The 24999-nt window shown below is 45.8% G+C and overlaps 1 protein-coding gene and 1 long non-coding RNA gene across 2 annotated transcripts; both read left to right on the forward strand.

The window, feature by feature from the left end:
* The first annotated feature begins 460 nt into the window (after window positions 1-460).
* CD8B (CD8 subunit beta) lies at window positions 461-16788 on the forward strand. The gene is made up of 6 exons (XM_019749186.3): window positions 461-593; window positions 3643-3996; window positions 7569-7658; window positions 12478-12567; window positions 14002-14038; window positions 16036-16788. Exons 1-6 carry the CDS (start codon window positions 548-550, stop codon window positions 16046-16048), a joined length of 630 nt encoding a protein of 209 aa, XP_019604745.2. The 5' UTR covers window positions 461-547; the 3' UTR covers window positions 16049-16788.
* A 695-nt stretch (window positions 16789-17483) lies between these two features.
* LOC141571842 (uncharacterized) lies at window positions 17484-23927 on the forward strand. Its single transcript, XR_012496900.2, has 3 exons — window positions 17484-17826; window positions 21738-21848; window positions 23522-23927. It is a non-coding gene; the product is annotated as an uncharacterized LOC141571842 (long non-coding RNA).
* Window positions 23928-24999: the final 1072 nt, after the last annotated feature.

The raw sequence follows: 24999 nt of genomic DNA on the forward strand, positions 1-24999 counted from the left end.
GTTAACTTTCCTTTGGCCTTCACAGGTGTGTGCCCTTGAGGGCAGGGTCAAGGTGTTGGTTACTGCAGGGCCCACTGAGCCCAGGGCACCCAAGAGGCTCACAATAACCACTCCAAAATAAAAGAAGTGACCCGAGTTGGGATCCAGCTTCCCTACTCATTCCTGCAGGATGTTGACCATCCCGACCTCTTTGAGCCTCAGTTGCCTCAATTGTCACATGGAGTCATGACCCTGTTCTGACCACCTCCCAGGGCAGAAGGCGATCACACACACGTACAAGTGCTTGGCGCAGGACAGCAGTATCACCTCCTTACCTGAAAGCAGGGATTTCTAGTGGGCTCTTAGGAAACACTGCGAAGACCTTTGAAATGCAGGAGGGTAAGGGCGGAGCCTTACCATCTTCACACCAGACTCCCACCCGGTCCCGCCCCCTCCTCGTTACTTCCCCCGCCACTGCCGCCCCGCCCGGTCCCGCTCCCCACCCCTCCCATCCCCCAGCTTGGACTATCTCAGCGGAGCCTGGCAGGTACCAGGTGTCCAGGCCAAGATGCTGCTTCGTGGTCTCTGGCTCTTCCTCGCCGCACAGCTGGCGGGTAAGCGGGGGAGACTGGAGGTGCACGGGGCTGAGGCGGGTGGGCTGTGCTGCACCAGCGAACAGCCTGAGCGGTGGAGTTTAGAAAAGGCTGTCCCGGTAGATGCAGGTCCCAGAGCCCGGGGCTGCGGGGCACCTGGAGATGGAGCAGCAGCCACAGATCCTCAGGGTGGAAAGGAAAATCCTCCAGGGAGCTCATTACCCCAGAGATCTGGGAAGCCCCAGGACTGAGGCCACCTCTGCCCAAAGCTTGGAGCTAGGTAAAGGGGAGACAGGGAGAAGAGGACAGTAGGGAGGGAGGTAAGGAGGTAAGGAGATAGAAAGAAGAAAAGAGAAAGAGCGAGGAGGTCCAGAGAGGAAGGAAAAATGCCCTTTTCCAGGGTCCCTGCAAGGATGTGCTCCCAGGAAAGTGCCAGCGGCCCACTTCTGGCTTTGATGTCCCTCACTTGGCGCAGGGTTCTGTAGACACATTTTCATTACTTTCAGGCAAGTTTTTGAAGTACAATCAGCCAAATACCGGGTTGTTGCCAGTTCTCGGATAGGTATGGCCGAGTATTCCTTCAAGGTCCTCAGTTTCCCCAGTATTCCCTGGGGCGTGGGGTGTATAGTGTGACTCTAGTAACAAGCGGTGTTGGAGTTGAGATGTTGCAAGTGGAATGGAAGGGGGAGTCAAGACTGTGCCTCTGACTAAGCCCAGTCAGACTACCTTTTAGAAGTCCCCCAACCCCCCCAACTGCCCACTAACCCGTGGTTGATTCGCCATCTTGCACAAAAGCCCAAAGTTGGTCATCCCGCTAGGGGTGACAAGGCCTGCCAGCCCGGCCTCTGACCCTGTAAGCTCAACATCTGATGTAGAAGCTAGTTCAGGCCATTCAAAGCTACTAAAGTTATTGCCAATCATTTTAGAAGCAGCAGGTCCCTCTGAGAATGGAGTCACTGGGTTACTGATCAAATGGATCAAATGAGACCGTACATGCGACAAGGCCTCGCTCTGTGTCCGGCACATAGACGGGGCTTGGTCACTGCTGGGTGTTCAGTCTCCAGGGGCTGAACAGCAAGTGGTCACAAGAGAGAGACCAGGGTGTGTGTCAGCCAGGAAGCCTTCATGTTAGGACGCAGGAGGGGGAACGTACACAAACAGCCTGGTGCCCGTTCTGACCCCTTTACCCCTTGAGGAGTCACTTCTGGGCTTTTTTGGAAGGTCTTCGGGAGTCTGTTTATTTGTGGTCCCACTATGTGCACACAAGCACATGTCCACGATCCAGGAACTACAGGTTTCCTCAATTCAGGGAGTGGCTCAAAGCTCAGGTTCTGGGGCTACAGACCTGGGTTTCAATCTGAATCGACCATATACAGGCTATGTGACCTTGAGCATGTTCTTAACCTTCCTGAGATCTCTGTTTCCTCAGATGTAAAATGGGTGTAAAACAGGATTTGGTGACAATTAAATGAGATAATGCATGTACTGCATTCAGTAAATACTGGCATTTTCTATTCTTATTGTCTCCCCTAAGAGGTCAGTGACTCAACATAATGAAGAACCTCTATTCTGCTGAATAGGCAGTGTGATATGTGGGGAGAAAAGAGAAGGCCCAGCAGTCGCTTGGGCCCGGGGTACCATCTTGATGCAAGCGGAAGCTCACAGTGGTCTGTGAATGGAGTCAATGAAAATTTTAAGTTCATTTCATCAGTATTAGAGAAGTCCACTATGAGGCAATGGAACCTGAGGGCAAGTATAAGTAGGAACATGGGCCACTACATTAGTAAGCCAGCTCCTCTTGGACACACACACACAGAGACATACACACACACACACACACACACACACACACACACACACACACACACATCCTCTGGCCTCTTTGGCCTACCCAGGTCTTTGCCTTGCTGCTCCTGGGTCTCTACCCTGGCCTGCAGGCTATCCCTCTGCCCCACAGCTAAAAGGAAAGGCTTACTAAGTCAGGTTCAGTTTGCTGGACTTGGCTGTGAAGGACCCCTTCTAATCCTCCTTATAATTTCATTTGCTGCCAGTAGCCACCCCTGATATGTAAGGCACGTGGATAAAGCTTTGCCCGTATACAGTGCTTGCTTTACAGTTTGCTTTCTTGGACATGCTAACCCTTAGAGGCAGGCAGGACAATGGCCCCAAGCTGCCTTCCTTTTAGAGAGAAGGGACAGGCTCCATGATTTGCCTGAGGTTCCACAGCTGGTGCGGGGCACAGACTGGCTTCAAGATCAGGTCTGTGAGTTCTGCTCTAGTTTTCCATGAACAATCCCCTACTTGAAGTGCTTCCTGTCTGAGACTAAAATGAACTCCCAGCCCTGCTTCTGGGGTATCTGTCTTTCCACTCAGGAAGGGGATCCAGTGACCTATCAATGGCTGCAATGGGCATTAATTATGCCTACCAGCGGACAGTGATTTCCTCTTGCTGGTTGTCATTGCTGTCCAGAAACTGTGGTTGGCCCTATTTTAGGTTGGCCAGCCCAGCCCTGTGCTCTGCCTGAGATTCTGAGCTCGTCTCCCAGCTTGTTCTGGGTCTCCTTCAGCTGCTTGGAGCCTATTGGAGGTGTATACATTGTTAGCAGGGCAAGGTGAAAGGCTTTGACTTCAGACTTTGAATCTTTGAGTTTGAATCCCAGGTCCCTTATTAGCTGTAAGTGGGATTTTGAACAAGTAACTTCATGACTCAATTTCCTCATCTGTGTAATGGGGATAGAAATCCCAAAGTAAGTTTGAGGCTTGACTGAAATAATTATGCATAGAGCCAGGCTTGTAAGCATGCAATCACCAAATGGCCGCTCTCTCCCCTCTAGCTTTTGTAGCTGGACAGAGGAAACATCCGCCTTGCAGATAATCTCCTGGGAGGTGGGCTGCTTAAGCTCTTGAGTCCAGGAGCCACCAGCTGCATTTGCAACAGCCCCACACCCTGCCATTGGGCAGCTTCTTCCATGGCTTTTCCTTTGATACTAGACACGGGGTGACTGTCATACTCCACCACTGTGGTCAGGAAAACGTGCTGATAGCCTTTGCTCTTTCTGTTTTCTCCTAGCTCTCCATGGCAGCTCTGTACTCGTTCAGAATCCTACGTACATGCAGGTTCAGACCAACCGAAGGGTGAATCTGTCCTGTGAAGCCAAATCCTCCTTCTCTAATCCACGCATCTTCTGGCTGAGACAGCGCCAGGCCCCAGTCAGTCACTACGAGTTCCTGGTCGTCTGGGATTCCATCAAAGGGGTTTTGTATGGCGAGGGTGTGGAGCAGGAGAAGCTAAATGTGTCCCGGGAGGTGACCCGATCCAATCTCAGTCTCATAAATGTGAAGCCTTCAGACAGTGGAATGTACTTCTGCATGACCATGGGGAACCCCGAGCTGACCTTTGGGAAAGGAACTCAACTGAGTGTCGGTAAGACTCTGGCTCAATACTATTGATGAGCATTGAGCACCTACGTGTGCCAGGCACAAGCCAGGCATGGGTGCTGCCTCCACTCTCAGCAAGCCTAACTCTGCGGGAAGTGATGACGGCGTGAGCAGTAGCACTACAGCTAATAGTAACAGAAAATATATCTTGAGACTTACCTAGGGCCAAGCACATGTAAGTGTTTTGTGTTATTTCACTTAATGCTGCCAACCATGCTGGGAGGTAGGTCCTACTATGATTCCCATTGTAAATGGGATGCTTAGAACCATCAGTGCTTCTTATGGAGACAGGAAGCATTGTCCTTCAGCCACATCAGGCCCACCTGAGGCTGTGTCTGGATTGGACAGAGTCCCCAGGCCTGATGAAATCCCCTCTGAGTGCGCACATAGGGCCAGTGGAGGGGCAGATGCCCTCACAGTCAGCATGAGGGCCTATGGCTTGAACCCACACCCAGAGTTGGCGGGAATGAGGAGACAGGACCCCAAGCCCAGTTGCAAATTCTGCTGCAAATTCACAGTGTGCCTTTGGCAGGTCACTCCCCTCCCTGGGCCTCAGTTTTCTTATCTGTATCATGGAGCTGCTGATGGCCTCCATGACCTCTCCAGCCCTTAGAAGCTGCAGATCCTCATAAGTTACAGCAGCACATCCAGTAAAAATATACTGCGAGCCACAGAGGTAATTTCAAACTTTCTGTTCACCATGTTGAAAAAAGTAAAAAGAAACATGTGAAATTGATTTACATCATGTATTTTATTTAACTCAATTTATCAAAAATATCATTTCGAAATGTAATCAAGATGAAATTATTACTAAGATATTTTGTATTCCCTTTTCATACTAAGCTTTCCATGTGTGTTTTACATGTAGAGCACAGCTCAGGTCAGACTGGCAAACGTGGCAAGTGGCTGCCATATTGGACAGGGAGAATTAAGCAAGGGTGCAAAGGAATCGCGGCAGAAATTCTCAAAGGCCCACGTTTGGCTTTAGCCCCCTCCCCAAGTTAGTCCATGGCCGGGGCCACTCCCCTGCAGGCCTCTCACTGTCCAGCTTCCTGCTCACCTGGGCTCTTCTCTCACTGGGGGCACTAAGAGTGACAAGGGGGCCCCCCAGGAATTTGACCACTCGACATGGGAGGTACAGGAACAGCTGGGGACAGCAGCACAATAAGGAAGACAAAAAAACAGAGTGATGCCCTGTCACATCTCACCAGCTATGGCTCTTAAATCAGGAGGGGGAGGGGGGAACGTAACCTCTCTGGGCAAGAAACCATGGCATCCCTTGGGGGTTGTCAACTGATTCCTGTATTAGAAATTGGGCTTTTGGGGGTTTGGGGTTTGGGTTTGGTTTATCGTTTTTGTTTCTATAAGTCTCAAATCTTCCCATTAATGAGATTTCAGGGCCCAAGAAAGGTGGATTGTGAAATAAACACAACTGGTTTTCAGAAGCTCCCAATCTCTGCCACCACCCACTCACTCCTGGTTTTGATATTCCCAAACCCCTCCTACTGCCCAATTCTTGGGAATGGCAATCCCTCCGCAAAGCATGCACTTGCGACCATATCACCTCCACAGGGGCAGGGGATCCAGACTCAGAGTCCACCTCCTGCCAGAGGCCAGTGCATTTTGGAAAATGACCCAGGTGGTAGAGAAAGTATCTGGGGAATGAGGGCCTTTTTCATGCCCCTTAAGCCTGAAAATGGGTTCAAAAGGCCTGTCCTTTTCAAAGAGAAGCGAGGGGACAGATTTGAACTGTGGGGAGGGAGTGTCAGGAAGCATCAAAGCTCTGGGCAAGAAGAAATGAAAATGCCACAAGCTTATCCACAAACTCCCATCAGACCCAGGCTACTGTGCCCAGCCAAGACGCTGAGGTCCTACAGAGCTGGCTCCCTTGCCAGGCTCTCCACTGACCCACTGAGAGACCTCTGTGCCCTCTGGTGTGTAAAGTAAGGGGAATGAACACACCTAGCTAGGGTCTGGAGGATTAAAGGTGATAGCAGAATGCTACGACACCCCCTCACCGAGGGCCGGGCCCTAGCACACCCTCAGAGCATTATAGCTCGTGTTGTTTTACCTTTTATACTAGTTTCCCCCAGCACTCTGATGACCAGGGCCTTGGGTCAACCTGATGTGCATGACTTTTTGTGAAAAAAGGCATTTGCACCCGAGTCAGTGTGGTGCAATGAGAGCCTAGAATCAGAGTCTTTTGACTCAGATCCTGGCTCTGCTGTTTACTGCCTCTCAAACTTTGGGCAAGTTTTTTCAGTCTGGCTTCCTCGGGGATAAAATGGGGATAATAGTGTCTGTCCCAAAAACTGTTGCGTTTAACAAACTTAAGCTGAAGTGCTTGGCCCTGCCACTAGCACATGGTAGCTTAGTAAGCGTGCATTCTATTTAGCTGGCTTTTCTCAAAAGCTCATGATACAGGCAGAGCAGAACGTGTTTTCTCTAATTTCCACAGGAGGTTCAGGGTGGTGAGGGTCTGAAGCGTCCACTTTTTATATGGAAGAAGCCAGCCCAAAGTGACCAATTTTTGGCTGCCCCTCCCTGTCTCCTTGACTCTAGAGTTTAAGCTCATGGTGTCACCCTATTCCCTCTCCTATCATTTTGTCGAAAATTATTTCAGTGAAATGTCTTTCCTCAACCCACAGAAGAAGGTTGGATTCAGTGGCACCCGGTCCTCGCACCATTTGTCAGCACCTCTGTCCTCAGCGTCTCCCTGTGCTCTGTGTACTTGTCCCACTGCTGTATCCCAACACTTCAGGATGTGATACTGAATTAGAACAAAATAGAGGAATGACCCACCCAGGTGTCAGGAGAGGGGTTTGGGGTCGCTTTCTACTGTAGACCTCGGGGTCAGCCCCTCCCCTTAATTTTGCTGGCGTTCACCTTCGAAATTAAAGGTTGAGACTAGACTAAAGATCCCTCTGGCTCTGATAGTATATGATGTTTAAAGACACCTGAGAAGGAAAGAAAACCCCAATATCATGGTATTGTACATACAGAAAAAGGCACCCACCCCGTTTCCGTGAGCTTCCTCTACTCGCTTAGGGCTTGACGGGTCATACCAAGGGCTTGGGGACTCTGGCTTCAGCCCATGTGGATCCATGTCTTCAGCCAGGTGGAGTCATGTCTCCCTCACACTTTGCTGGGCACACTGTCCCCTTTGATTCTCACAATAACCCCAACAAATAGGTGGGGACCCTCTTTATTTCAGCAGAGATGGGAAAACTGAGGCAGAAAAAAGTGATAGGACTTGCCCCAAGTCACACAGTGGTTAATCAGGGGTGCTGGGGCTCTGTTCAAATCTGTGTAGCTGCAGAACCCCTCTCTCTCCAGGACACCAAGCTAACCCCCACCACTAGGCCCACAGATCAATCTGAGAGTTGGGAAAGCAGATAAAACATTTTATTGTTCTGTGACCTTCAAGCCCTGTAGCAGCCTAGGGAAGAGTTATAAGGACTTCAGTGTCTAGAGGTAAGACGTGCAGTTTTAAATTTTGTTTCTAAGTCCACTTGCTGTTTACCTGGCTAAGATATGTATTTTGCTTGCTTTCTATAGTTGATGTCCTTCCCACCACTCCCCAGCCCACAAAGAAGACCACCCCCAAGAAAAGAAAGTGCCAGAACACGAGGCCGGTGACCCGGAAAGGTGAGTTCTTCTGTCCCCCTGGACTCTCAGAAGAACAGGAGATAGTCTCACTCACTGCCTTCCTTTTTTCCCTCCCTCCCTTCCTTCTTCCTTCTTTCCTCCCTCCCTCCCTCCCTCCCTCCCTCCCTCCCTCCCTCCCTCCCTCCCTTCCTTCCTTCAGCAAGCCCTTCCCAAGTGCAGATATTTTAGCCTGTTTCTCTGGTCCTGAGCTGGGGTCGGAAGGGAAGCTGCGTATGACAGCAATGCTGTCCTCCAGCAGCTCACAGTCTAGTAGGGGACATACTCACCAATTGTCACAGGACAAAACAATGAAAGGTACGTCCACCCAAAATTTGCACACAGATTTTCTTATCAGCATTATTCATAATAGCCCGAAAGTAGAAACAATTCAAATGTCCACCAACTGATGAATGGATTAACAAAATATGGCATATCCATACAATGAAATATTATTTGGTCATAATGAAGAATTAAGTACAAGGTCTGACAATTAAGTTTGCGAACTTGTCGCAACAATGTTGCTAACCTTTTTTGAGATCAGAGGGATTATTCATTATGAATTTGTACCAACTGGACAAACAGTTAACTAAGTTTACTATTTGGAAGTGCTGAAAAGGCTGCATGAAAAAGTTAGACGACCTGAACTTTTCGCCAACAATTCATGGCTCTTGCTTCACGACAATGCACCAGCTCACACAGGACTGTCTGTGAGGGAGTTTTTAGCCATTAAACAAATAACTATATTGGAACACCCTCCCTACTCACCTGATCTAGCCCCCAATCATTGCTTTCCTTACCTGAAGCTAAAAGAAATATTAAAAGGAAGACATTTTGATGACATTCAGGACATCAAGGGTAGTAGGACAACAGCTCTGATGGCCATTCCAGAAAAAGAGTTCCAAAATTGCTTTGAAGGGTGGACTAGGAGCTGGTGTCAGTGCATAGCTTCCCAAGGGGAGTACTTCAAAGGTGACCATAGTGCTATTCAGCAATGAGGTATGTAGCACTTTTTCTAGGATGAGTTCTCGAACTTAATTGTCAGACCTCGTACTATTCATGCTACAACATGGATGAATCTTGAAAATATTATGCGTGGAAGAAGCTAGTTGCAAAAAAGCTCTGTGTTATATGATCCCATTGATATGAAATGTCCAGAATATGACATTCCATAAAGACAGAAAGTAGATTTGCAGTTGCCTAAGGCTGGGGAGTTGGGGAAGGAATAGGGAGTGATTGCTAATAGGTACAAGATTTCCTTTGGGGGGTCCAAATGTTTTAAAATTAGATTGTGGTGATGGTTGCACATTTCTGTGAATTTACAAAAAAAAAAACCACATTAAATTATACCATTTAAACAGGTGAATTTTGTAATATGTAAATTATATCTCAATAAAGCTGTTAACTAACAAACTAACAAAAAACCCAACCCAAAGGACCAGAGCTTTAAACTTTCCCAGTTTTGATGCCTAGCAGAGGATCTAACACACAGTATGTGTTTAATGTATGTTTGTTAGTGAGTGAACCAGCTTGACGCTCTGTGCTATACACACCAGACACTGCAACTGTAGTACACACACACACACACACACACACACACACACATACACTTTCCTTGAATTCATCAGCCACATGTGTTTCTGGAAAAATATTGAGCTCTGTCCCCCAAAAGTTACTGGTGACAAACAGAAAGTGCCATCTGCTCCAACCCATAGATAAAAACCACAAGCAAACACACCAGGCTGCTTCATGCTGCTGGGGTTGCTTTGTCTTAAATACATATAAAGTACCAGAAAGAGTCTGGGAGAAGCATCTAACAGGGTTGAGGAGATGGAAGCGACAAGCTGCTACATGAGATCACAGCAAAAAGAACATCAGAATTCCTGTACAGAGGACAGAGACTTGGGGAACATAAACGTGGAGGCAGAGTGACCTCGTTTTACAAAGTTTATGCCCCACAGTTTTGCCTAAAGGATTCCAAGCAGGATACAACAAAAAAGGGCACCAAGAGCAAATACAACAGGGCCCTGAAGAGGTGGACACAAACAATTTCAGCAACACTTTTGTAAATGATGGAACGAAGGTCTTCAGATTTCTTGTGTCATTTCTTGTATCAACCCTTAGTGAAATCCTGGGGCAAAATGGAGATAAAACATTAGCAGTTTGTTTAGCGTAACCAGGATGTGTGGAGATGGTCAAGTGGAGTGGGAGGGGGGGTAGATGGATGTTGCATTTAGGGTGGGGGCCATGGGGCAGTGTTGCCCACTGGTAAGTCAGCCGGCCTCGGTTGGAATCCCAGTCTACCACTGCTTATACCGTGTGAACTTAAGCAAGTGAGTCACCTTTCTGAACCTCAGTTTCCTCATTTGTAAAATGGGGACATTTACCTGGCTAAAGGGAAAGCAGGATTAAATGAGATCCTATACACAAGGTATCAGCTTGGCGGGGCACCCAGACAGAGCTCAAAGCTTATTATCATGAATGAAACCCCCATGGCCACCATGGAGAGGACTTAGGGCTGTCCTTTGAGAGATACTGGGAGGTCTTGGGGGATAATTTCTAAACTACTGTTGCAAGAGAAATGTGATAAGATCCAGACCTAAGGAGAGCCCGAGACCCAAGTGAGGTGAAAAAGCTAGGCCATGTGTCATTGATGTGGCCCTGGCTACCAGCTTCCCCCACCCAAGCAGGCTTTTCACTGCCTTCATCAGAAGCAACAGCTTTTCCTGGAGTCACATTTTGGGTAGATGATCATGCTACACTGCAGACCTCTAGCTGCACTGCGGGCCTCCAGTTCAGTTATGACCACCCTTCAGGAAGCTTCCCCTGACCCACCCTCCCTCAGAAGGAGAGGACCTCTGTGCCCTGCACCACCCTGCAGCCTTCACCCACCTCTATTACTAAAACAACAAAAGCAACCCCCCCCCAAAAAAAAAAAACTTTATCGAGGTATAATTTGCATGCCATAAAATTCACGCATTTTAAGCATAAAACTCAATGATTTTTGTAAATTTACCAAGTTATGCAACCATCACCACAATCTACTTTTAGAACATTTCCATCACCCCAAGAAGATCATTTATACTTGTTTACAGCTAGTCTCTGTTCCCACCCCAGCCCCTGGCAACCACTAATCTACTTTCTGTCTTTATAGATGTGCCTTTTCTGGACATTTCATATAAATACGTGGTCTTTCATGCCTGGCTTCTTTCACTTAACATCATGTTTTTGAGATTCATCCAGGTTGGGAAAACATGGAGGAGGTGAGAGGGAGGCAGATAGACACCGTTGTATCTCAGAGGTGGGAAGGACTTCCAAGGGCCTCTCACCCAACCTTCCACCCAGTGCAGGAATCGCCCCTCCACATGGCACCCTCCAGCATTGGCGATGGCAGGCTCCCTCCCGTGGAGGGGCCAACTCCATTTCCTCACTATCTCTCATGCCCTCAAGCTGTCGTGGTGGTGCAGGGCTTTTGAACTTGGAGGATCCAGGTTCATACCCTGGTCCTGCGTTTTAGTAGCTGGGTAACCTTGGGCGTGTAATTTAATGTCTTTGACTCTTGATTTTTCTGAACTGTAAAATGAGAGATAAAAATGATAGTAATACCCTCCTTCCTCACAAGATGGAAGTTTGTAGTTAGTATTATATTTGGCACATAATAGGTATTCAGTAAAAATTCTCTCCCTTCCCTAATATCCAAAACTCTTTCTAATTTTTTTCACCTTGATCCCAAATCTTCAGCCTCGCTCTTTTCACCCATGAGTCCTGGTTCTGCCCCTCAACTACTCACAGAAACCAACCAGAGGGCACGGAGGGTGTCAAAGAGGCATCTGGGGCATTTGTAATATAAACTCTGCTGTTTCAATGGCATACGAAGTGGGCAAAGGAATAAACAGGCAACTCTTAGAAGAAAAAGACGTGGCCAATATATGAAAATAGGCTGAAGCTGACAAGTAATTAGGGAATTGAAGTAAAATATCATTTTTCACCCACTGGACTGGCGAAAATTAAAACCTTTGATAATCAGCAGGGTGCACAATTGAAGGTTGGGAATGGAAGTCAGGGCAGCCTGTTTGGAATGCGTTTGACAGTATCTATTACAATTTAAAATGGACATAGTCTATGGTTTATTAGTTCCTGTTTTCAGTATCTGTGTCAGGCAGGCTCCTCCATAAGAAGAAACATACCAGGATGTTCTCTGCAGAGTTGTTTGTAAAAGTAAAACACAGGTAACAAAATGCCACTGACGGCAAAATAATCCACAGTACATCCATACTTCAAATGTTACACTGCTAGAAAAAACAATGTTTTAAGTGAAGGGAAAAAAATGATTGCAGAACAATTTGTACTGTAAAATCCACTCTCTTTTTTAAAAAACTATATGTGTCTATGTAAATTATGTATGTGAAAATGTCAAGAGAAAGGTACCACATTAACAATGACATTTACTGCTGTGAGGGAATAAGGATGTCAAGGGACATACACTTGAATCTTTTACAGTGAAAATCTATTCAGCTACTTCTTACGAAATTAAAATAAAAGTTTTAAAAATAAGCAGCAAAAATCCCATTATCAGTCGCGAAAATTGTCTATTTCCTTTTAACATAAATATCTCCTGAGTTTAATTAATAATTTTTTTAAATTTGGATGTGGGACATGAAATTTTACATATAAAATTATGTCAATGTGTTTAAAGTGCCTAGAAGAAAGACTAAGAGGAACTACTCAAACACTGGTATTTTCTGGGAAGTGGGCTTCTAGTTGATTGTTCCCTCTTCATATTTATTGTGTGTCTCAAATGTTCAATATATGCATCTTCCAGGCCTGCCCTGTGTCCCCCTTATCCTCGGTCTGCTACTGGCCGGTGTCCTGATTCTGCTGGTGTCCTTGGGTGTGGCCATCCACCTATTCCGTAAGTTGTCCCCCTGTTGGGCCATCATGGTGACCCATTTTTGCTGTTGGAGGTATCCCTGGGGGCTCTTCCTTCTCTAGGGGAGGAAGGCAGATGGGAGCCTGATGGAAGTTTGCACCCTGAGAACTGGAGGGAGTTCCAGAGGTGATTCTTGGCATGAGGCCATACTGCAGGGGTCGGGGACCACCCTGTCTCTGAAGTCAGACAAACCTAGGTTTGAATCCAGCGCTGCTGCTTCCTGACTTAGTGACGTTGGGTGCATGCCCTGGCCTCTCTGAGCCTCAGCTGTCCAGGGGCAATATTGTCTACCTTCCAGGGTTGCTGTTTGTAAAGCCCTGCCCAAAGTGCCCAGCGGGGGTATGGCTCAGTAAGTGGGAACTCCTGTGAGCAGTTGGGATGGAAGCAGTACATAGAAGAGATTGAACTGGGGTTTGGGTTATGTTCCCAGAAACTCAAAATCCTCCTTCTCTGTGAGGCTGTAGGGAAACTCAGAAATGGCTGCTGCTCTCAACCATCTTCTTCTGTGGGTCCCCCAGCTGCAGGGGAGGCCCACACAGCTGCCTGAGAGCCCAGCACCCCAGGCTCACCTGTGCCATCTCAAGCCAGTCTCTTACCCTTTTTGGGCTTCTGTAAAATGGGAAGGGGAGGCCTGCAGGGGCACTGACTAGATCAGTGGCTCTTCTAGAGGTCACAGACTGCTTTGAATGTGCGATGACAATTATGGACTCTCTCCCAGAGAAATGTGTCATGGGCACATTTTTGCATACAATTGCCACCCACAAAGGGATCCATTTATCCCGTTCTAAGAACTCCATGAAAGTTCAAACATTTAAATTAAAAGAACCTTTTTAGTAAAAAGTTTAAAAATACTAAACAGTAACCTCAATTAACTACATTTGTTTATTTAATATATTATGTATGTTATTAAATCAAAAATAAAAAGCAATAAAGGATGAGATAATCTTGTAAATAGCCATGCTCATATGTCCTTTCTTCATCCCAATGGGAAACCTTGCACATTTCCCGAATACACATGCTGTAGTTTCAGACCACCTGTCTGTACAACCTTTCGTTCCTGACCTGCTATGAAGAAGGGCAAGACAGCATGTTTAAGGATTAATTAACTGGAGTAGGTTGCCTGAGTGTGAATTCTGGCTTTACCACATACTAGCTGCGTGACTTTGGGCAAGTTAGTAACACACTTGCTCCCTGCCTCAGTTTCCTCGCATACAAAATGGAGAGAAATACGCATCGTATCCAACTCGTAGGTTTGCTGTGAGCATGAAGGGAGTTAAAACCCATGAAGTTGAAGCACAGCCTGGCACCAGGGAAGTGGTCTGAGGTGTTGCTGTCCCTCTTATCACCCTCCTTACTCTCGGGGGCTTGGTGTCAGCGGCCCAGCCCATGCCAACTGATGATCTTGGCTTCTTTTAGGCCGTCAGAGGAGAGCCCGGCTTCGCTTCATGAAACAGTAAGTGCTTGGGGCCTTGAAGAAGTGCCTGCGCCTCTGCCCTGGGTGGGGTCCTGACTACCTCAGTCCCTGCTGCTGCTCACAGCCTCCAACTGCAAGGAGCTCAAGCCAGACGCCACCTTCAAAAACATCCTAGGCTGTATAAATCGATGGGGTGATAGAGTTCAGGAAAAGAGAACCAAAACAAACAAAACACTGATTAGGAGTTGAAGTGGATTACAAGTGCGGTAAACTTCAGCCTCCAGATGATAGCAAGCAGCTCTTTGCATAGAACACAGCAAAAGATCCCAAACTCTTTTCCTGCCCATTATTTCATTCGATTTGGTCCTGCATGACCTAGGAGGGTTATTTTTCCAGACCAGTTGAAAAAGTTGCTCAGAGCGTTTGGGATAGTAAAGAGCAGAATTGGGTTTGAAAGCAAGCGGGTTCACCCCAAGGCCGGCGCCCTCCGCCACTGTCGCTGCCTTCCCTCCTGGTGTTGGGTGTTGCTCTGCCTTAGTCCCACTTCCTCCTCGACCCCACCTGGGTCTCAGGAGTTAGCAAACCCGACCGGCTGGCCCCCGTAGACACAGGAGCTAAAAACCCTCGTCTTTTTGTCCCACTGAGCTGTGTAAGCACAGGAAAGGCCAGAAGTTAGCGGCTGCTCCCAGCCTCAAGGACTTCCAGACCCCCCCTTAGGCCATGGACAGTGTTCTTGGATTGCTTTTTCTTCCTCCAGGAGGAGGCAGATCTGGATTTGAACCCTGTTTGCCACTCACCAACCATGTGACTGCAGACGAGTCACTTCACCTCTCTGAGCCTCTGATACCTCATCTGCAAAATGGGATAAGAGCACCAACCTCACGGCTACTGTGAGGACTTACTGGGGTCAGCACCCATAACGTGTTCAGTCCCTAGTGCCATGGAGTCCAATCACAAGCTCATGTCACTTAGGCAAAGGCAATTCTACGAGGAGGCCAACAACCAAGAAACAAAGTCTATTTTTAAATACTCTAAAATTATAATTTCCATATAAATGATCTGTGTTATATGCTCTACATTATTATATACATCATTTTTGTGTATATCATTGCTTACACACACCCGCTGTATTTTATGGGCAATTTTCAATGATAATTTTGATTGTGTGCAATTTTCAACTTATGTGCTGGATTTAGAAACTAGCCCCTACCTAAGAGACAGTGACTTGAGTGTATCTGTCTAAGCCTAAACCTCCAGAATGTTCTTCTATGGAGAATGAGGCCCTTCGGAGGACTGCCTGGGATTCTGCCCCTCACTCACACCTTCATTTTAACTTGTTCCCTAGTAATTTGACACAAGTTTGTGGGACCTCATGCTTTGGCAAACCCAAGGTTTCCGAGGTTCAGCAGAGGCAGGGAAGGGGTTGAGGGTGGTCATGGGTAAGGCCCTGAGCACCCCTCACCCTCGGCTCACAGCTTTGCTCTCATCTGTTGCCTACAGTTACATTTACCTGTAGGCATCATTTGAACAAAAGGGTTTGTGGCTAAAAAAAAAAGTTTGAAAACCACCTCTAGTTTTGCTATCGTGATCCAGGTGTGGACAAAATAGTCCACGGGCCTCACAGATAAGCTGTTCCAAACTCAAGCTTCAGTTTGGGGAAGATGTTCCCCTACCGCTAACTGGCCTTAGAAAATCATCCTGTCAGCAGGCCACCTTCTTCTGGCCTCTTGGTGTACATTTGTGAATAGCTTATCTTAGAAAGAAGGTACTGCAGGAAGTAACACTATTCAAAGCTAGAGTCCTTTGGGTTGCTTTCTTTTTCTTTTTCTTTCTTTCTTTTTTTTTTTTTTTTTAGCTTTAAAATGTTTTTAATGATGAAGGTGGGCCCTAAAAACATACTAACAGAAAACTCCCAGCCTCAGGCTACTAACTTGGAGAGGAGCCTGGCATCCTCATTTGCCTTTTGTCGCTGTTATAGGCAATTCAATAGCATTTGCCTGAAAATAAGTGGTTTCACAACTTGCTGTTGTTTTCAGGTTTTATAAATGAGCAGAGAATACGCTTTTGGTGTCCTGCTATCAAAATACGTTGGTCAGTAATGAGTGAGATCTGGAAACATGAGAGAAAAGGGACACTCTGAATGGAAATTTCACTGACCTGCTGAAGCTGCCTGCTTTTAACTACTGCACATTCTTTCTGTGGACCTTGTGCATGGGAACAACTTGTTAGTTGGTCATCGGAAGTCTTAGAGAGAAGGCTTCAGAAACCCAGGTCACTTCCTGCAACTCAAGGGCCCACTGGAGGATTGAGTAAGAAATGCCGCCTATGATACCACTTCCGGCTCCTGCATTCACCACGGGCTGGGCCAGGGCCTTTGTGTTGGCTATCCACACAGGTTCTTGCAAGTTGCTTTGCCCTAATAGGGCAGTGACATTGAGTCCTGAATAATGGAATAGTGCTGGAATGGATCTCCCTTGTTCTTCCCAGGCTGGGGTTGACTGTCCCCACAGAGAGCATGAGAGACAAGAACACAACTTGAAAATGAAGCTTCCAGGAGGGGCTGACCTGGCTGTCACAGTCATTTCAGTCTCTGAAGACCTTCTCTGGGGCTGGGAACTTGTGGGTTTGGGTGCAGGAAGGGACTTCATCTTCCATAAGGAAGTTCCTCGGCTTTCACTTCTGCCTTCCCATTTTGTGGGGAGCTGTTGCTTTCCATTGGGCCTTTCTTCTCACACTTCTTCTTTTTATGTAAATGTCTTGGTTGTAAAAATAAAGTCCTGAGTAAAAGATGCAAGTGGAGCATGTGATGTCAAAGCATGAAAGCCCATCTATACAGCAAAGGTGTTGATGCTCAGTTAGAAAGAAGTAAAGATAAAACGCGTACGTCCTCATTTTGCATCCTCATTTACCCCTACAACATGCAGTAGTCCATGTTGCAGGTGTAGAGGAGGCCTGAGAGGTTGGTAAGCACCAGGGCTTACCGACCTGGCACTTGGCACCTGGAGCTGAGGTATTCTGGCCTACTCCCAAGCTGCCTTCACTGGCACCTGTTCATGTCTATTGAGGGTGGAACCCCAGGGACTCCTGGTGTCAACGCCGGTAACCTTGCACCAAAGAAAAGGTGAGAGACATCAAGGTCTCTGTGACATGTCTATTAATTTTTATACTGTCTCAGCTTCAATGATCAGAGAAGGAAAATGCAAGGAGACAATACTGAACTGGAGAGGGCAGTCAAGATGAAGATCTTGTGCCTTTTGAAAAAGTCCAGGGATCTAGCTCCCTACCTGGACTTTAGCAGCATAAGAGCTATTGAGCCAAAAAAAAAAAAAAAAGAATGCAACTTTGGGCTGCATTAACAGAAGCACCAGGCCCACGTCAAAGAAGAAGAGAGTCCCGTCTGCTTTTCCAGCCCAGCTCTGGACTGGGAAGTGCTATTTAAGAGGGCATTGGCAAACCAGGCCTGTTCAGAGGCCTCTCTGGCAGCCACAGAATGTGAAGAAGGGGCAGTGTGACCATCTCCTGGCATCTGAGATGGTATCTGTGGGATTGGAGGGCACAAGAGAATTGGGTGTGTTGGTGGGAGTTAGAAGGGTGTACTCAAGAGAAGCAGAAGTTTCCTACTTATGAGCTTTGAGGGCAACAGGACAGGCTGCCTCCCAAGGCCGAGGGGAGGGGAAAAGGGCCAGGGTTGCTGGGACCAGACTCTTCCAGGGTTCACTTTTGAGGTGGGCTGCTTGCTTGGAGACTGCCCGTGTGAATGATAAGAGACTAAAGCCCAGACGGCTGGCCTGCCCTCCCTGAGGGCTCAAAGCCAGTCCACCGCAGCAGTAAGTTGCAAAAGGCCTCAAGGCCCTCAACTCGCTACAGGTTCTGCTATTTAACAGTGTCTCTCTGCTACTGTCTTTGTGATTGCGTTTAGTTCTTCACAAGTTCATGGGGGGACAAAGTTGTGGGGTAGAGGGTGGGGGTGGTGTGCTCCTGGGTCTGTTTTCTGTGCAACAGGCACCTGCCAGGCAGCACGCTCGGCTTGGCCTGCCCAGGGAGCAGGCTCAGCTGCCCGCAGCAGGGCCTGCGGTAAGGACGTCTGCACCTAGCACCTGACTTGTTTTGAAGAAGAAACTGAGCTGTTACTTTTTTCTGGAGGGCCATTATGGCAAAATATCAAAAATAAAATTTTTGTTTAGCTATCTCTTAACTACCAATGCCACATGTAGGCATTTATCTTAACAACAAAAACAAACACACACACACACATATATGCACAACGAAATACACATCAAATTGTTTCTTGTAGTGCTGCTTGTTTGCCAACAATTGGAAACAATGCAAATGTCCACCAAAAGGAGCCAGTTAGATTAATTGTGATACAGCCTTATAAGAGAGTCCATGCAACTAGTAAGGAGTGAGCTAGATCCATAAATGCTGGCATCAAATGATGGCCACTCTATCTGCATATATTTTAACAACATCTGTATTGATTATTCTCGTTTTAAATCCAATAAGCACATTTAAATCCAATAAGCACATAATGTAAATCCAGTAAGCACGTTTAACAGTGTGCTTACTGTTAAAATTCAAGCACAGATAAAACAAATGTACGTTAGAAGTCAGGATATGGTTGCTCTTGGTTCAGGGTAACCAATACAAGGGAACACAAGGTTTGGGGGTTGGCACGTCCTGCTTATCCACCTGGGGACTGGTCATAGGGTGTGTTCAGTTTTGTGAAAAGTCATTGAGCTCATGATATGTCGACTTTCAAATATAGACATGAACATAGATATAGATTATACGTCAATAGAGAGATGCTTTTTAAATTCAAGTACAGAACATTACAGAAATGTGTAAAATCAGTATTTGAGTTTCTTGCTCTTCCAGATTTTTTCTGCATGTACTTTTTTAAAGAGAAAATTGCAACCTTATAACTATAATATATAATGCATGAGATACAGAACTTAAAAAGTGGAATCTCATAATATTGTCCTGCAAATTTAATTTTTTTCTCTAATAATATATTAAGGCCTATGGACACATTTGTTTGTTTAAGCGTAGAAAAAGGTCTAAAAGATATATTCTAAGCTGTTAATGGCAGTTATTTGGGGAATTTCCATTTCCCAGTTGTTCATTTCAGTGTCGTATGAATTTTTACAACCATCATATATTACTTTCGTAATTGGGATACAACAAACGTTTGGGGAAAAAGAAAAGAAAGAAACAGCCTCTTTTAATAAAAGAAGTTCTGCTCACTGCACTATTCAAAAATTGGAATCAGCTTAAATATCCATCAATGAGAGATTTGTTCATAAATTATGATTTTTAAAACTGTACTGTGGAAGTGAAGGTGGTGCATGCTGAGGTGGCTGGACAACCGAGCCTAACTCTGTTAGCTGTGCAGTCTTGGGCAAGCAATAATAGGTAACCCAAGTGAGCCTGGGTTCTCGCCTTTGAAATGCGAGCACCAGGAGCATCTCCCTCTCAGTCTTGCTATGGTCTTTGAACGACTATAGGTAGGAAGGTCTGGGAGCAGGGCTGGTTTCCTCCACTCCCTCTCAGCAGGAGTGAAGAACTCTGGGCAGCAGCCTGCAGCTGTGGCGCCCAGCAGAGCCACGGTCAAAGGAGGAAGGGGGCTCCTACACCACCTCCTTCCTTTCATCCTTACTCATCCCCACCCCCACCCCAGCAGCTTGTGTCTATACCTGTAGGAAGTGGGCAACTTGTTATCGGAACGTGATCCCCGGCCCTGTGTAGGCTGTGAAGCTGATCCGAATCTATCACTCAGTCAAAAAGAAAGAGAGAAAGAGCCCTGTCTTCAGAGGACTTTCCAGGTGTGGAGGATGAAAGAGATTTCCTCTCATTTCTTGGGAAACCTCCTCAGATGCGTCACTCCCGTCACTCCTCGGGGACCTTGAGTCACTGGTTTCTAGAGTCCTCCTGGCTACATAACTCAGTGCATCGACTCAAACAGAAGGAAACCCTGTTCCCCATACCGCATCAGTTGGGGATTCACAGACATATGCATGACACATGTGATTCTTATCGAGCTGAACACAGAAGTGCTAAAAGGGCACTTCTATTCCTGCACAGTACCATTGGCTATCCAGGATTGAGGTTTTTTTCCATTCAATTACTGCCTTTTACATGCGACTACCCATTTTAAGAGCTCACCTTACAGCTTCTGAATATGAATGGAAACCATCGACATCTCTTTTCATATATTTTTAATTTCGGACCATTTCCCATTCTATACCTCCTTTATGAGTGAACTCATCCTGTCCCTCTGCAGTCGGTGCTCCTCTTTAGCTATCTGGCTGGCAGTACAAATACAGTTATTTGGGGCACTTTCTGTGTGCCCCGCCTGCCCAGTGCTGGAACGGGGAGGGGGCGGGCATTGACCAGAACAGTCACAGCCTCCATGGCACACATCTTGCTCATCGTACTTCTAGGCCTCAGTTCCCTCCTTACTAGCCCGTCCCTCATCTCCTGGTGGGACCAAGGCCTGCGGGAGCCCTCTGGCCCCGTCTCGCCCCCTGTACAAATGGTCAGCATTCCCAAGCCTTGAAACCAGAATCTAAATGAATGAATAAAGGAAGCCGGTCCTCCGGCTCCCGCAAGTGGGTTCTGCTCCTGATGTTAGTGAGCTGGGAGCACCGCCCTCCCTCGGTGTCCCTGTCAGCGCCTCTCCTGCTGGCATCCTGACCCAGCTTTTCTGGGCACCTCCAGGCTGTGAGAACTTGAATTGCCCCCACTTCTGAATGTTCACTCTACCATGTACAGTCGACAAACACCTTGGAGAATACGAGCTCAACAAATTAGATATTAATCGAGCACCTATCGCGTTCTTGGCACTAACATGTGAACACATGGACAGACACTGTCCCTAATGCTATGGGCTTACACCATCTCAGGGACACAGACACAAGACCAGCCCTTGTGTGACTGACAGTGTATGCCCTCAGCACCTCATTTGCCGCACCCCAGTGCCAGCCTCAGACGGACGATAAACAAGAGAATAGGTAAACAGCCAGATTATGTTCAGGGGCAAAAGACATAATTGCCTCCTCAAAAAAATTTTGTTCTGCTGATAAAAGAGTTTGTAGCCTCTCACAGTAGATTTTGTGGAGGTCTCTGCGGTTGGGTGGGAGCAAAGTTAAGAGGGGAAGGTTTGAAGTGTTGGCGGGGAGGTGGGGGCCCACCTCCCCCAACACACCCCTCCCATTCCCCCTTCAGCATCCTGTGGGCCAAAAGCTGGCTGCTTGGCTAGACCTGCTGGCTGGGTAAGACCAGGCCAAGCAAGAGGCCATGACTCCTGTCCCTCCACCATCACCCAACTCCAGGTCTCAGCCAAGCCTGGCGGGCCTGGGGAGCAAAGAGCAATGGGAGACTTAGCCAACACAAAAGATGGGACTGGCTGGAGATCATCGAGCCTCTGGGTGGGCAAGGCAGGAGGTAGAGTGTGAGCTGTCCCTTCCATCCCATTGCCTTCCATACAGCCACACTAATGCTTTGGTTTCGGGAAGGGGAGGAAGGGTGAATTCCACAAGAGAAGGAGGCTTGCGTGGAAGTCCTTTCCTGAGCCCCCGCTCAAAGCCTGCCTCCGCAGAGGCTCAGAATCCCATCTCTGGCAGCCCATCCTGTGGTATGGGGGTAAGGGTGGGGTTGAAGGAGGTAAGAAGAAACGCGTGCTGGGACTCAGATGAGAACAGTCCTTGCTCTAACGGTTCCTCACATCTTCCTCTGTCAGGACTCTGCCAGCCTACCCAGCACATAGGGAACTTATCTGTGGAAGAAAGAATAATTCTATTGGGATTTTGTCTACGTCATTTCAGAGTGAGTGTGCTCCTGTGTATGGCAGGTGAGATGGGGGCAGGGATGTTTGCCTTGTAAAGTACTCCTGGTTATTATGATGCACTGGGCCTTCCAACCAACAGCTGTCCCCTCGTTCAGCCTGATCAGACCCTACTGATGTTAACTCAAAATCTCCCCACCCTCTGCCCTGCGTTTAGCATCCAAACTAAATTAAAACCTTTGAGTGTATCTGCATGTTTAAGAGAGGAAGGTTGATTCACATGTTCTCAATCTCCTACCATGACCTCTACACCAAAATTTCGTCCTCACAGAATGACTTGTGACTCAGTCAAGGTTAAGAATACATTTTCCAGAAAAATCGAAATCTGTCGTTTGTATACAAATGTCACTGGGTGGATGAAAATGTAAAAGAGTGATCCCACTCACTGCTGGAGAGGATGTGGACAAGGGCATTCACGGGGGTTGCTGATGGTATTATGAAGCATTATAGCCTTTTGGAAAACAGTTTGGCAGTATTTAGTAACGCCCAGTATAAATCACATACTCTCACTCAGCACTCCTGGGAATATGTTCCCTATAAAGCAAAAGCATCATTACATAAGAATAAATACACGAAAATGATTATTTCAATTTTATTTGTTAGGGCAAAATAAAAACTGGAAAGTTCATCAATAGGGAGTCACTAAATTAACTGTGATCTATGCACAGCCAAACATATCAAGCAGCCATCAAAAGAATGACTTAAAAGAATGATTTGGTGAGATTGCTAGGAATCCTTAGGGAGAAAGTATTTAAAATATGATCCTATTTTTGTAAAGCAAAGAATCACCTGCAGAAAACCCTATACACATCCATAGCTGAGCATATATGACTGCGTGAATAGGCAAATGCCACTGTAGACACTCGTCTGACTGCAAACATTGGGCACGCGTGTCAAAAAACAAAAGTTCCCCTGGAAAAGGAACTAGTTTCACTTTAGTATTGGGAGATTAAGACATATGTATTCCTCCTTCTATTTTGATTAATTTGACTGTTAAAATTCAATTTTACAATGTATCAGAAAGCACCTAAGAATCAATATTTTTATTTATTCTTGTGCTGTCTAATTCCAAATAGGATTTAGGGCAGCTCACCAAGCTTATACACAGAGGGAGCCGTGAATAAGGGCAAACTCACAATGGCATGGAGGGGGGGGCAGAAATGGTGGTGGCATAATGGCACACCACCTATTAGTGTTCAACGTTCATTCCCCACTCACATCAGTTCATTTGTTACTACGTAAAAACTTGATGTTATTGTGCCCTTCACCTTATTTTACATATCTCCTCATACTTTGTTTTTAGATTTTGATGGTTCAAGGTAATTTATTTTCTCCTCTATATTTGCCTCAAATTACAATTCATCATTGCAGATACACTGTGCTGCTCTGGCTGGGTTCGTGGTGTGAACACCCAGGTTATTCATAAGTACGATCAGATGAGAGGGCACAATTTTCATTCATTTAAACTTTTTTCACAGAAGTCTAATTTGTTACTATAGTAGCTAAACATATTATTCGTTTCTACATTTAAAAAGGTGACATTTCAAGCACCGATACAACAAAATTATTGACTTAATGGGGCATGACTCTGTGGATCATCTGTTTTGTTTTCTAAAAGCTTGAGAACAAACAATACCTCTTTCACCTCCCCAAACTCCTCATTTTCAATTTCTTATCAGGGTCCCAGAACTTGGCTGACTTCTCAAAGTGTCAGAATCAGAATCGCTAAGGCTGATCTTCAGTTTCTACTGTGAAGAAACTGAAGGGGGGCTCGGGGAACAAAAGTTTGCCCACAAGCTTCATTACTGGTTCGCCATGTTCTGCATTCTGGAGTTCTGCTTCCTCACCGTGATGTTCTGCTTTTCCCATCCGTAAGTCCTAGCTGAGAGAAAAATTGCACAGATGACGAACAAGACTCACCTATCCTTTTAAAATCAGAAAAGTTTTTTCTCAAAGGCAAGAGCCTCTCCCTCCCAATCAGATTACGGGCTGCTATATAGATACATACTGGTCAATTTACAGTTATTAGTTCCAATGATTAAAATGAAGGGATACAACTGGACTTATTGGCAGGGGTGGGGAATCACTTCATAGATTGTCTAGACGCCTGACCACTACACTGTACACCTGAAACTGATGTCGGATAATATAGAATGTCAGCTATAATTAAATTTATATAGGTAATCATGGGATGTAAAGTACAACATAGGGAATATACTAGTTAATGGTATTGTAACAGCTATATACGATGTCAGAAGGGTAGTAGACTTGGGGGGGGTATCACTTTATGAGGGGTGTAAATGTTTAATTATTATTTTGCTTTGTACACCTGAAACTTATATAAAAAATAAATAAATAAACAATGAAAATAATTTTAAAAATAAGTGATACAAGAATAGACCCCATTAGCATATACAGAATACATGATACAAGTGGCATTCACATACATGGGGAAAGAATGGATTATATACATAAAAGGTGGTGAAACTCTTTGGAAAAAATTAAGCTTTAGTCCTTCATGTCTTACACCAAAAGAAACCCCAGGTGCTTTAAATAAATGAATGTTTTAAATATATATATACTGAAAGAAAGAAACCAGAAAATCAGTAATTTAAAGATTAATAAACACTAATAAAAATTAAATCCAAATACAAGCTTTCATATATATATATGTATGAGTTGCTTAAATAAACTTTCATTTTCAAATATATATACATATATATATGGGTTGTTTAAACAACAAACAAAATAAGCAATGCATTTTAAAAATGCATTTTACCAGATTATACCAGAATATAATATTTCAGATAGATGAGAGTGCTGATAAATGAGCCCATTCATATGCTGGGAGCACAGATTCGTACCACCATTACAAAGGGAAATTTGGCAACGTATAATCAAGAAACTTAAAGTTGTATATATATATTTTTTTTTTCTGATCCAGCAATTCCACTTCTACAAACTTATCATGAAAAGGTTATTATGGTTATGCACAAGGATTAACAGCAAAGATATGCACCAGCGATTGTGAGCATGTTGAGAACATGTTAAAAATTACCAGTGAAATAAATGATAATACATCCATACAATGTAACGAGAGCCATTAAAATAATGCTGTGCAAGAATGCTTACTAGTAACTGAAAAAAATATTCACAG

The sequence above is a fragment of the Rhinolophus sinicus genome, chromosome 2, assembly GCF_057876585.1.
Source record: "Rhinolophus sinicus isolate RSI-liver-muscle chromosome 2, RSI-T2T, whole genome shotgun sequence".
NCBI lineage: Eukaryota > Metazoa > Chordata > Mammalia > Chiroptera > Rhinolophidae > Rhinolophus > Rhinolophus sinicus.